This window comes from Denticeps clupeoides, chromosome 9, assembly GCF_900700375.1.
Source record: "Denticeps clupeoides chromosome 9, fDenClu1.1, whole genome shotgun sequence".
Classification (NCBI taxonomy): domain Eukaryota; kingdom Metazoa; phylum Chordata; class Actinopteri; order Clupeiformes; family Denticipitidae; genus Denticeps; species Denticeps clupeoides.
In genome coordinates, this window is record NC_041715.1 from 3,813,428 (window position 1) to 3,825,825 (window position 12,398).

The following is a 12,398-nucleotide window of genomic DNA, read 5'->3' on the forward strand; positions in this document are numbered from 1 at the left end:
TTCAGGTCATTGACCATCCCCCCCCCCATGTGGTTCTGGGCTGAGAACCACATGGTCTTGGCCATTGGGGAGGTTGGAGTCAGACTGTTTGAAGGTCTTTTATTGTTACATCCCTGGATGCTTCGTGCCATGTGGTGGGTTAGTGGGGATCTCTGCTTGTCTTTCTGTGTGTGTGTGTGTGTGTGTGTGTGTGTTTTCCTATTCTAGGCCTGGAAGGGGAGGAGTTTCTGACTGCTGGCTCTGCCCACGGTCTGGTGGCAACAATCTTCAGCTGTCAGCAAATGAGGAGGCCTGAAACTGAAAGGCGGTGGCTTAGTGCTCACTGAGGAGTTTGGAGTCGAGTCGTTTGGCACAGAGAGAGTGAGAGTTGGAGTTGTTGTTTTCTTGTGCTTTGTTGTTTGGGAACGTGACATTTATACAGATGAGTTCAAAAAGGTGCCATTAGTAGAGATAACAAGTGAAGGATAGAGGAGCTTCTTAAAAGAAGTAACAAGTCTGTGAGGGCCAGAATTCTTGCTTGTTTGTAGGTGCTAAATACTTATTTTATCCTCCATATACAAATCACTTATTTAAAAATCATACAACGTGGTTTTCTGGATTTTTGTTACATTGTGTCTCACAGTTGAAATGTACCTATGATGACATTTAAAGACCTCTCATCTTTTTAAGCGTGACAACTTGCACAATCGGTGGCTGCCAAATCTTTTTTGCCCCACTGTACAGCGACAGCTCTGACCACGCGTATGCACTGAGTCTAGTGGTAGAAGAAGGGAACTGCAACATTCAAAATGATATACACACATTAAGTATTATGTTGGTTGAGAAACAGCTTTGTCGCCTAAATGGTGTTAGAACCTACAAAAAAAAAAAAAAATGACGGGCATTTGAAAATTTAGCACAGCTGATCTGGCAAACTGCACACTCCTGAGGGAATGAATCTTCTGAGAAGGCACCGATCTGTCAGATAAAGCAGCATCTCCAATAATGCTGGCAACGCACATGTCTAATGTCATCAGCTCTGTAGTGATCTGTCCACCCCCGACAGCAGACCTCTTCCACCCCAGTGCTGAGAAATGTTTTTTTGTATTCTACCACTGAAGTAATCAGTGATCACCAAAAACTGGCCTAAAACAATTTTAGGACAAACAAGGAGAACCGTTCTGCTGACAGGGTCATGAACATACAAAACTTGTTGTTGCTAGTGAACACTAGACAAACTGCTCCTACCCTACAGAGGATCTACCTCAGCGCAGACAGCACACACTACTGTATTCAAAAGTCAGAACCCAGTGCAACTGACCACGCTGACCCTCCCAGAACCACTTTAATCAGACTAAGACTTTCATTTAATGGTCTCCAGCATGATGTAAACATAGCGACAAACATACCTGTACTTCTGGGACGTCAGTGAAGGCCTTGATAAAATCGTCCTCCTCCACAGCACCCGGCCTGTCTTTACGGAGACCTGACACACACACAAGAAAAGCACGGTGAGTGCGTTTCAAACTAATATTTCTAAATATGGATCAAAACTAGAACTAATGTTCTCAAATGACCTCAACGTCAGTATAGCAAAGCGACGGGGTTGGCGAAAATGGAATGATGTTGACTGGAGTGGCGGGAACTGGGTAGAGAATGACACAAATACCGGTTTTCACCAAATTGCGCGTTTACGTTTATTTATTATGGCAATTCACTCCAGAATTACTCCGGAACGTTATGAAGGGTGAAAAAAAAAATCTTTGCCATGAAACTGAACTTAATATCGAAAAACTCCTTTGCAGTGCATTTCAGCCCTGCCACAAAAGGACTTGCTGAGATCATTTCAGTGATCCTATTGTTAACACAAGTGTGAGTGTTGAGGAGCACAAGGCTGGAGATCATTCTGTCGTGCTGATTCAGTTAGAACCGCAGACTGGATGCTTTAGAAGGCGGGTGATGCTTTAAATCATTGTTCTTCCTCTGTTAACCATGGTTACCTGCAAGGACAAACGCATGTTGCATAAAAAGAGCTTCACAGGCGAAGATATTGCTGCTACTAAGATTGCACCTAAATCAACCGTTTATCAGATCATCAAAAACGTCAAGGAGAGAATTTCAAGTTTTCTGAACATGGCTTTAGGACGCCCAAGAAAGTCCAGGAAGCGCCAGGGCCGTCTCCTAAAGATGATTTAGCTGCAGTATCGGGGTGCCACCAGTGCAGAGCTTGCTCAGGAATGGCAGCAGGCGGGTGTGAGTGCATCTGCAGTGAGGAGAAGGCCTGGTGGAGGACGGGCCTGGTGTCAAGAAGATCAGCAAAGAAGCCACTTCTCTCCAAGAGAAACACCAAGGACAGACTGATGTTCTGCAAAAAGTACAGGGATTGGACTTTTTGTATTGTACTGGGGGTAAAGCCATTTTCTCTGATGAAGCCCCTTTCCGGTTGTTTGGGGCGTCTGGGGAAAAATGAAAAGATTGAAATTTTGGGGTCTGAGGCCAGGAAACTCCCCGGAACTAATCTAATTGAAAACTTGGGTCAATCCTCAAGAGGCGGATGGACAAACCAAAACTGCAAAATTCTGACAAACTCCAAGCCCTGATTATGAAGGAATGGAAAGAAAGAAAGTAGAAATGACCGACTGTGACTGATGGGTCTGCTCATTGTAGCAAATCAAACAGTCCACACAGGTGATCGAGACCCTTAACTCCTGCATTTGAAAACATCAGCTGACCATGTAGAAAATGTATGGGATTCATCGTGATATATCGATATCAAGGCATTGACAATCGTACTCGAATCGTACGATTGTCAATGCCAGCGAAGGTTCACACCTCTACTCTGCACTGTCCAGTACCTTCAAACGTGAATACTCTGCAATGTAAAGTTGATGCTAGCTGAGATAAGATAACTAATTTAAACACTAGCGCTAGTTAGACTGCATGGTATTTGTGATTATTGGGAGCCTATGTTACGCGATAGTAACGACTAAGCAGACCATAGTTCTGCTCAAATTGTCATCACGTCGATACAACGCCGTAACTGTAACATGCTCTTGTTAAAGGTTTTCATTGCACACAAACTCTCTCACACACACTATGTACCTTCTGGGGGTGTTGAAATTAATCTCATAATCGATGCATTGCGACGTGGACGATTCTGCATCGATGCAGGGCAGAACATGATTGATTAAACCATAATGACGTTGCTTGCCAATTAATCTGGCGGTGGTATAAAAAATTCTAGTTGAAAAGTAGTGCCGGTAGTGACCGCTCTAGATAAGAGTTGGGCCTCGTCCACGCAATCATTCGAAGCGAACGCCATCTGAATGCCGTACGTGTTTTCGGTGCACTTTGAAGCTGTGTTCGATTGCCGTTTTTCACTGCCGCTCGCTTGTTTAACAGTCATCAAATACCGATGAAATACCGATCACTTGGGGCTCACTTGGGCCATTGAGCAACTATTGCAAGGCCCTTTGTGACAATGTACATTGTGAAAAAGCGCTGTATGAATAAAATTTGATTGTTACGGTGTGTATTTATTTGTTATAAGCGGACACTTGAATACAAATCAGGAATAACAGCAAATTGTTCGGTCATTTCATCATTTACATAATGTACAATCAATATTGTACGTGTAGGGAGTGTCAACCGGAGGGCCTGTCAAAGCACATTGACACAAACTGTATGCAATTTTGGGCTAAATAAGAATTAAATGGGGTGTGTGTTTGTTTGTGTGTGTGTGTGTGTGTGTGTGTGTGTGTGTGTGGTCACCTGTGGTTTTCTGTGTAGCTTCTTGCTTCTTGAGGGCTTTGGGAACTTTGAACCCCTGAGTGGAGGAGGCTTGACTTCCATCCACAGATTCATCATCATCAAAACTCTGGGCTGCATGCGCACACGCGTACACACACACACACAAACAAAGAAACACACGTAAGATATGTAAGAAGGCCATCTAGCATGATCAGTCTCCTGAATCTGCACTTTTGGCGTCCGCAAGGCGAAAATCAGACTCGTTTGATACACACACCACACACACACACACACACACACACACGCGCGCGCACACACACACACACACACACACACACGACTGAATCATGGGAAAACTGAATATTGGCATGCAGTGGCTTTTGATTTGTTCACCGTTAATAAACCATTACTGACAAACAGGCTGAACTGTGATTGTGGTTGGTTGTCAACAGCAGAATGCAGGTCTTTTCAACCAATCAGGTAATATGCACTGCTCACCAAACACACACCCTACACCAGCAGAACCCTCCACCCACACAAATCTCACAAAAATTATTTCCGACCCACACACACACACACACACACACACACCTTTGCCTTCACATCTAACACGAACACAATCCATATCAATTTTAACACTGAAACACATGCAGATCAACACTCACGGTCACAGATGCGTTTGCAGATGAGGCGCCTCATGCCAGAAGGGCGTGGCTCGAACTCGTCGACGTGACGTTCAAGGCCGTATTAACATGACATCCCTCAACATGGAACCCAGTAGCCACATTCACACACACCACCGTAGCATCTGATTCAGGCAACACCCCACTGATGTGGCCGGCATCTTCTCTCCCTCAGCCCCTCCCTCCTTCCTCAACAGCCGAAGAGCCAATCAGATCAGGGGTGACATCACCAGGCATCGGCCAATGGCCTTGTGAAGGCGGCAATGCCAACGAATACTAATGACCACGTAAAAGCTGCTAAGCTAATTATGTGGTGAAAAGAGTGGGGGAGGGACAGAGGAGAAAAGACAATTCTGAGAAATTAGTGATTCGTCTCTCAGCTCTGTGTGTGTGTGTGCATGTGTGTGTGTGTGTGTGTGTGTGTGTGTGAGAGTGTGAAAGACATTGTCTGCTGATCGCTGACTCCCCCTGCAGGCTCGTCTTGACCCTTTTGTCTGCTGATCAGGGCGTGTCCACAGACGGAGGACACAGCGGGGTGGGGGAGGGAGCACAGGCTGCTAAGGTCGTTTCCATGACAACAGTGGGAGCCCAGATACCAACTGAGAGATATAATTTAAAAAAATAAATTAAAAAATACAAAAATAAAATATTCACTTGAATGTATGTACGCCTGTGCACGCACACGCGCACACACACAAGCAATTACTCTTCTGTAGTCATGGTAACCACAGAGACATAATAAACCAGCAAGCACACACACTATTCTATTCTTCATTCAAACAATTAACTAAAAGGTTTATAAATAGAGAGAATGGAAATAAAATGTTCATCCTTGCCCTGATTGGATGTGTAGGAAGTAATTGATTATATAATTAATTGATTATATAACATTATAAAATTATCGACACTAGGGTTGGGACAAAATATCCATTTGGTGACATATAGTCATGATATCAATACAATGACATTTAACTTGTCAGAGTTGCTACTTCATGCCTCCTCTGAGTGACGCTGTTCGAATTAATAAGCAGAACTTGGATGAAAACTGTCTGGAGAGGAAGTTGCCAGCTGAATGATGGCAGAGAAAGGAACACCGGAAGACGCCACAGAATTCCACAGGACACCCTGGTGGCGGACCTCGCTCTTGTGCGGCTCCTGAACCCGCTTTCAGACTGAAACACGGACTGCGGCTTCTGTGGCGTACTCGCTGGAAAAGCAATTTTGAGCCATGCCCACCATAGAGGCATTTTATTGACAATGTGCCACATTGTCATGCAGCTAGGCTTGTCATGATATTGAAATTTCCAACTTGATACCAATAATAAGGATGGTAATCGATACTATAGGCGAAAGAAAGACAACACAAAACACCCTACATTCGATTTATCATTTTTCTGAGTTTTACGCTGCAAGGAACAGGCTACAGGCCTGTCGGAAGTGTGTTGCCGATGCTTAATGTTGCCGGTATTTAAATGAAATAGAAATTCACGCGATAACTACTTTTCAGTTTGGGACTGTGGCTCTTCAGTGGCTTTATTTTTTGGATCTTACTGCTAATAAATAACAAGTATAAAATAAAATAAAGTGAAGTGATTGTCACTTGTGATACACAGCCGCACAGCACACGTTTTTTGTCTTCTGCATTTAAACAATCACCCTGAGTGAGCAGTGGGCGGCCACGACAGGCGCCCAGGGAGCAGTGTGTGGGGACAGCATAAAAGCAAGTGCTACATACAGGTTTATATACATTAGTTCTGCTCTAAAACATGAAGGAATGTATGCGTTTACACAAAATTGTTTACATAGTTCTGTATTTCTGTACCTTTCATTTACAGAAAAGCTGCTGATCAGAATGGTTTTCTTGCATTTAGTTATGAAGTGCCATCAATGTAAAAGACAAACTCTGCTCTCTTCGCTTCACCCTGTGTTAGGGCTGAATGGTTAAAAAATAAAAATAAAAAAGGTTCAAGCTCATATTAAAACAGTTTTAAATAGTTTAAGTAGTGCAAATATGCATAAACGTATTGTAATAGGTCTGCAAATTGTTTCGCTGGTGCACAAGGGCACTTTAAAACCAGACAATATATACTGTACAACGCATACGGCCACATTGTGGGACAGAAATGTACGTAAATGAAACATACTGCCACAGAAATATTACAGTCCTAAAATTTACGGCATATGAGATTGCTTTGGACGTAAAACGGATGGGAAGTTGTATTTATAATAAATTATGAATATTATTTATAATATTATCCAGGCCACATTGCTAGGAACTTGTTTATTATGGCATTGTGGCTTTCTGTGGCTGGATGAGAAATACTTCTCTCTGTTAAACCCCCATTGGCAGATGGACCAAAGGTTAATTGGGACCATTAGAAAAAAAAAAAAAAAAAAAAAAAAAAAACACGATAAACTACACTAAACTAAAGTGTTCTAGAACAATCTGCCACTTCTGAAATTGTAGTTGTACAGAGCCAAAAAAATACAATGCCACCCATCTATATTGACTTAATATTCGTAAAGCACACACACACACTCACCATCAATATCGTCGTCCATCGCTGGGGATGGGCTGCGCACACTCATGTCCCGGTGTCACGCTGTATCAGTGTGACACAGTGACAGGCGCTGCTCTCTGCACCACTCAGAACCCCTCCTCCCCGGCGGCGCTAATCTGAGAACGGCTTTGATCTAATCCAACGAGGCCACGCCCCCTCCCCTCCACAGCCAATGAAACCAGTTGCTCGGTGTATTAATAATTACTGCTGAGTCCAACGCCACTGGCCAGACACAAGGTCTATATGGGTAAACACACACACACACACACACACACACAGGCTTCCTGTGGCTGCTCTTGCCTTCCAGGCGATGAATGGACCTGCTCTGATTAAACACCGCGGGTCACTTCTCATCCTCTCAGAGCATCGAGCTCATCGAGGGTCCCAGCTCACCAAAAGAAGAGCCAGGCCTGCTTCCTCAGTAGTGGAACCAACTGAGTACCTCCCCACCTTCAAAACAAGTTAACACACAAGGAGAATCTACTGGGCTAAATCCCTACTAATGTTCAGGGTTCTTACAATATAATAGAATTTCCAAGACTTAAAAGCTACTGTGAGGCCAATTTTCACGACCGTATGTTCTCTGAAATGTCTGTGGAGGAAAAAAAAAAAGAAAAAAAATTGTTAAATTGTTGAAAATATTGTTAATCAAAATTTTTGACGACCCTGAAAAGCTAAACGGAAATGACAGTAGCATGTGGCTAAATTAAGTTAGCGAAGATACTATAGGCCTGTGCTAGTTTTAAACGTTGTATTTGCAAACATTTCTCGCGCAGTCTTATGGGAACTACGTGTCAACCAGATTTCAAGGACTTTTCCTGGACTTCATATGGTTATCTTGCATTTGAAAACTTTTTTGAGGTCTGGAAAGTTCTCTTTTTGAAGTCCACGGCTTTTGCAGGTTTTTAAATGACTGTAAGAACCCCATTCTCCTGACTGAACTTTGTAAAGTTTTTTTTTTTTTTTTTACACACAGCCTGTGACTGTGTGACTTACAAAGCACTGATATCCGTGACTCTGGACCAGGGATAAAATGTACACCAACACACAACAGACACCGGAAACAAGCACCGCAAATATTAAACATTACCTACTTAATTAATTTCCTAGCCAGTTGCTAACGTGTACAGTGTACGTGGAGCAAAAGTCGCCAAAAATGGAGGAACTTCTCGCAATTGGACTTGAGGCCTCTGAAACCAAACACCATACAACCGCATTGCAGGGGCAGGGAAAATGTATGGAAATTAAACATATTGCCACATTTGGAAACTGCATGGGTAAATCTAAGGAATGGTGGGTAATTAAATTGGAAACCCGACCTGTCTGTCAGATGCAAACAGAAAAGTCACTGAATTTCTTCATGTTGTGAGTACTGGAATGCTTCTGTGTGACTGAAAAGTTGTTGAGTCCAACTATAAGTATACATAAGTATGCTTTACAAACGCTGCACCGATGAACCAATGGCAACAGACTTTTTAAACCTGTGTCTGGTCCCACACGAGAATGCAGACACACACTCAAAATTGTGTTATCATGCGCACTGCCTGTTAGATTCACGAAACAGATTTTTAGATACTATCGCTTACCTATTATTAACTCTTTCATTGCTGCTTTCAGATTCGTACGGTCCCATTCTGGAGACTGTGTGTGATCAATACGGATCTTAGCACATGACTTAAGTCAACCTGCAAAATAATTTTAGACACAGTGGCTTCATTATAGGTCCCCTGACATGAATTTTTTATTACTTTTATGTAGGTCTTATTGGTCCCCTAATACCGCATCTCTTCCCTTTCCAAAATTCCACCTTGGTGCAGAATTACAGCCACTTTGATCCAGTCCCACAACGAGATTTTTCCCCAGTATGCGCCATTTCGGTGTCTGTAGCTTTAAATGCTAATGAGGAGGAGAGAAGCGGGACGAGGAGGAGAGCGGATTACAGAAGTGAGCGGGCATTCGAGGAAATGAAATAATCAACAACCAACAACAATGTTCAGCGCCAACAGGAAGTCATGTCGGCATTTATCCAGAAAAAATAAAATGAACACACTGGTTCTACAGAAGCTCGGGTAATCTAAAAAATACATGTGCTCATTTTTTTACATCCAGTCACCGAGCAACTGCAATGCTTGACACGTTTGGAAGCCTTGACGGTCAGTGGACATAATGTTTTAGAGGGCGGGGGTGGAAATTCTCTGGGCTGAAAAAGCATGAGGAACGGGAGGTAACCTTTCCCCTTATGAGGTCAGAAGGGGAAAAAATTCCAGATCTGCCCTTCTGAGCTTCTGCTCTCTGAAAGGTGAAGTAGAATGACCACAGCACCCTTTGTATCTAAACCAGGCAGCTAAACAAAATCTGAGCCCTGTTAAATGACGCGTCACGTGAGTACAAAAATGACAAACAGCAGCAGATCATTCGTAGCAGTCAGTGCATGTTGTTATGCTATAGCTATGCATGTAATAAATAATCTTGAAAATCAAAAATCTGTGACTATTTCAAGCTTTACAAGCTCTGACAAAACTGCCCATAATAGGTCACTAATTATAAACCCGATTTTCAAACTAGCATTTCTTTCAAAAGTCCTCCAGAAGACACGAGACATTAATGTAAGTCGCTCTAGATAGGGGCGTCTGGTAAATGTAAATTAATTGACTAATCTTTCTGCAAAAGCCCCACCCTAGCTGATTTATTTAATTTTATGGCTGTTCTTATTCATTTCATCATTTATTCCAAAGTACAGCAGTGTGGTTGGTGACAAAAAAACAGCGGCCGTAGGGCTGATTTCACAGAAGGCGCCGTTAGCATGGCAGCTAACAGCAGGAGACGTTGACAGTCAGCATGAACACAGCAACAGCAACATCAAATACACAACCACAACTTACCTTTATTCAGGCTGAGCGCCATGCTGCCAGACATCAAAACTTCAAACCAACCAGCCCAGTACAGTGGGAAACCTACAACAGAAAAAGAAAAAGAGGCATTTAATATATCAGTGCAGAATCCAGTTGCTTTTGCTTTTAGTGTCCTCTAATATAAAAAATAAAATTAACACACTGATCATGTTTTCGGGGTGGGAAAAGCATGAGAAACAGGAGCTAACCTTTCCCCTTATGACGTCATAAAGGTTACAAATTCCAGATCCGACCGACGGAATAATCAGTAGTCTTTACATCTATTGCCATTTCTAGCCACTAAATGACCTCACAGAGTGAGATTTTTATAATGGGGCACCTTTAACACAACACACATGGAAGACAGAAAAACTTCTGTATAAGATGCATGCTGGAGACGGCTGAATGAAGATGAAGATGAGTCAGGTGTCGGAGTCAGGTGTCCCGTGACCTCTTGTCGCCGGAGGAGTGTTGCTCATCACAGCCCCTTAGCGCTAAAATCTGCCTCAGTTTTGCCACCACAGTGTAAATGACAAAGGCAGCAGCTCGGGCCCATGAAGGTCGGGGTGTCCCACAGAGGACAGCGGTGGACACCACGCAAACCCGCTGCACCTCCTGCATCTAGACGGACGAGGGCTGGTGGACATTTTTGGGAACAGCATCACTGAACAGATTTATACCAAACCCCCAAATACACACACACACACACAAACCGGACATGCATTGACAGTGTCCCACAAAAACAGAACCAAAGGTCTGAAAAAAAAGGAGCAACGGAGAATTCAGCCATGATGGATCTCTCTGTCAAGAACACACACACACACACACACACACACACAGAGAGAGCTCCGTCGCGCTGTGACCGAGTTAAGATTCCATTTGTGCAGAGGTCGAGAGAGACCAGGAGCAGAAGAGGAGGACGGGCCCACCTGCGGTCTCCTGCAGGGTCGGAAGAAAGCGCCGCCGAATTCGGAGCTCCGAGTCCGAGCGCCGGATCCTCTCTTCTCCTTTCTGCGTTGTCGCGTCTGCGCAGGCGCGGGCGCGCGCGCAGGCGCGGGAGGCGGAACGGGGGGCGGGGCCTGGCGACTGCAGCAGCATCGGCGGCGGCGGAGACCACGCCCCCTCTCCCGCCCCACCTCCGTGCTCTCCCTCCATCTTTCACCTCTTTCTTTACGGGGAAAAGATGTCCGATGTCGCGGGAGGTGACCGTGCGGGGCTTTTACATTACGACGCAGCCATGTTTAGTGTTTTTATTTATTACATTTGCACACTAATTGCTGCATTCACTCCTCCATTGTCCAGATAAGAATATCATATTCATTACTAAACTCATACGATCAATTCCAGAGTTAATTCACTAATAAGAACATTTCAGATCATTTGTTTAAGGGCAAAGGAATGTGTGAAAACAATATAACGGGTTTTTCTATGTCCCATGGTGCAGGGGATATGAGCCAAAAAAACATTAATAATAATGGAGCTACAGCACCGCCATGAGGCCAAACTGCATTCTAGTTAGCGACACTCGGGGTCACGGCTGCAGGAACCCATCCCAGCACATCAGGCAGAGGGTGGGGACACAGGGCGCCACGCCTGTCTACATTATGTGCCACAATAACTTCACATTTGAAATTTGGTAAATGGTGGTCAGGAATACACACACACACACAAACATATATATGTGTGTGTGTGTGTGTATGTAAAATGTGTGGAATCATGTATGATTTTCGTTCCACTTCTCAATTGTATTGGTCTTTCATGTGGAATTCCCATAAAATAGATTCATGTTTGTGGCTGTAATGTGACAAAATGTGGAAAAGTTGAAGGGGGCCGAATACTTTTGCAACCCACTTTCCCTTTTTTTCTCAGATTATATGGATAAAAAATATTGGAGTGAAAAGATTAAATTAACATGTGACTAGTACATTCTGCATTCAGTCCTTTGGAAATGATTGGATAGATGATGAAGGGATGAGAAATTAATTTGTATATTATGTATGTTTATTGCTTTACAACAAGGACAAACTGACTCAAGAACAGCTTTTCCCCAATAGCCATAACCAGTTTAAACTCTTACATGCGCTGACTACACAGTCTTAAACCCGAAATATCAATATTAATATTTATCAGAATTGAACAGGGTGCAATATCTGTATACTGTTCATCATTACTGTGAATACTTGCAAACAATGTGAAATAAATGTGCAATAATTCTAATCTAATGCAATAACATGTAACCACATTACCCTATAATAACATGAGGCGCTATATATAATAAACACTGTATATAAAACCATACTCGGTTATTTATTCTTCCCATATGTTTATAGCACTGTCACTTGTAATTCCTGTCCCTTATTGTATTTTCTTGCTATATTTCTACATAGAGGTCTGCACTGCAAATCTCATTGTTCATGACAATAAAAGCCGTTTTATTCCTTCTATTCTATTCCAAAACCAGAAGTGAGCTCAGTTGTTAACATCGCTGAGAACCGCATCCCATCATAAATAGTGCTGTTAAAGTTTGGATGTCT

General features: G+C 43.2%; 1 protein-coding gene across 17 annotated transcripts in view; it reads right to left on the bottom strand.

Moving 5' to 3' along the window:
- clasp2 (cytoplasmic linker associated protein 2) overlaps nucleotides 1-10,892 on the bottom strand; it is a 34,832-nt gene extending 23,940 nt beyond the window's left edge. For 12 of the 17 annotated variants that reach the window (XM_028990505.1, XM_028990500.1, XM_028990502.1 and 9 more), the window contains exons 1-3: nucleotides 6,956-7,059; nucleotides 3,751-3,861; nucleotides 1,389-1,465 (exon numbers count right to left, since the gene is read on the bottom strand). In XM_028990505.1, coding sequence (XP_028846338.1) covers nucleotides 1,389-1,465; nucleotides 3,751-3,861; nucleotides 6,956-7,001 — 234 coding nt within the window. In that variant the 5' untranslated portion in view covers nucleotides 7,002-7,059. Of the gene's footprint in view, nucleotides 1-1,388; nucleotides 1,466-3,750; nucleotides 3,862-4,394; nucleotides 4,611-6,955; nucleotides 7,060-8,559; nucleotides 8,659-9,855; nucleotides 9,928-10,793 lie in introns of those variants that run through there. The other 5 variants (XM_028990498.1, XM_028990511.1, XM_028990504.1 and 2 more) reach the window with 5 other exon arrangements.
- Nucleotides 10,893-12,398: the final 1,506 nt, after the last annotated feature.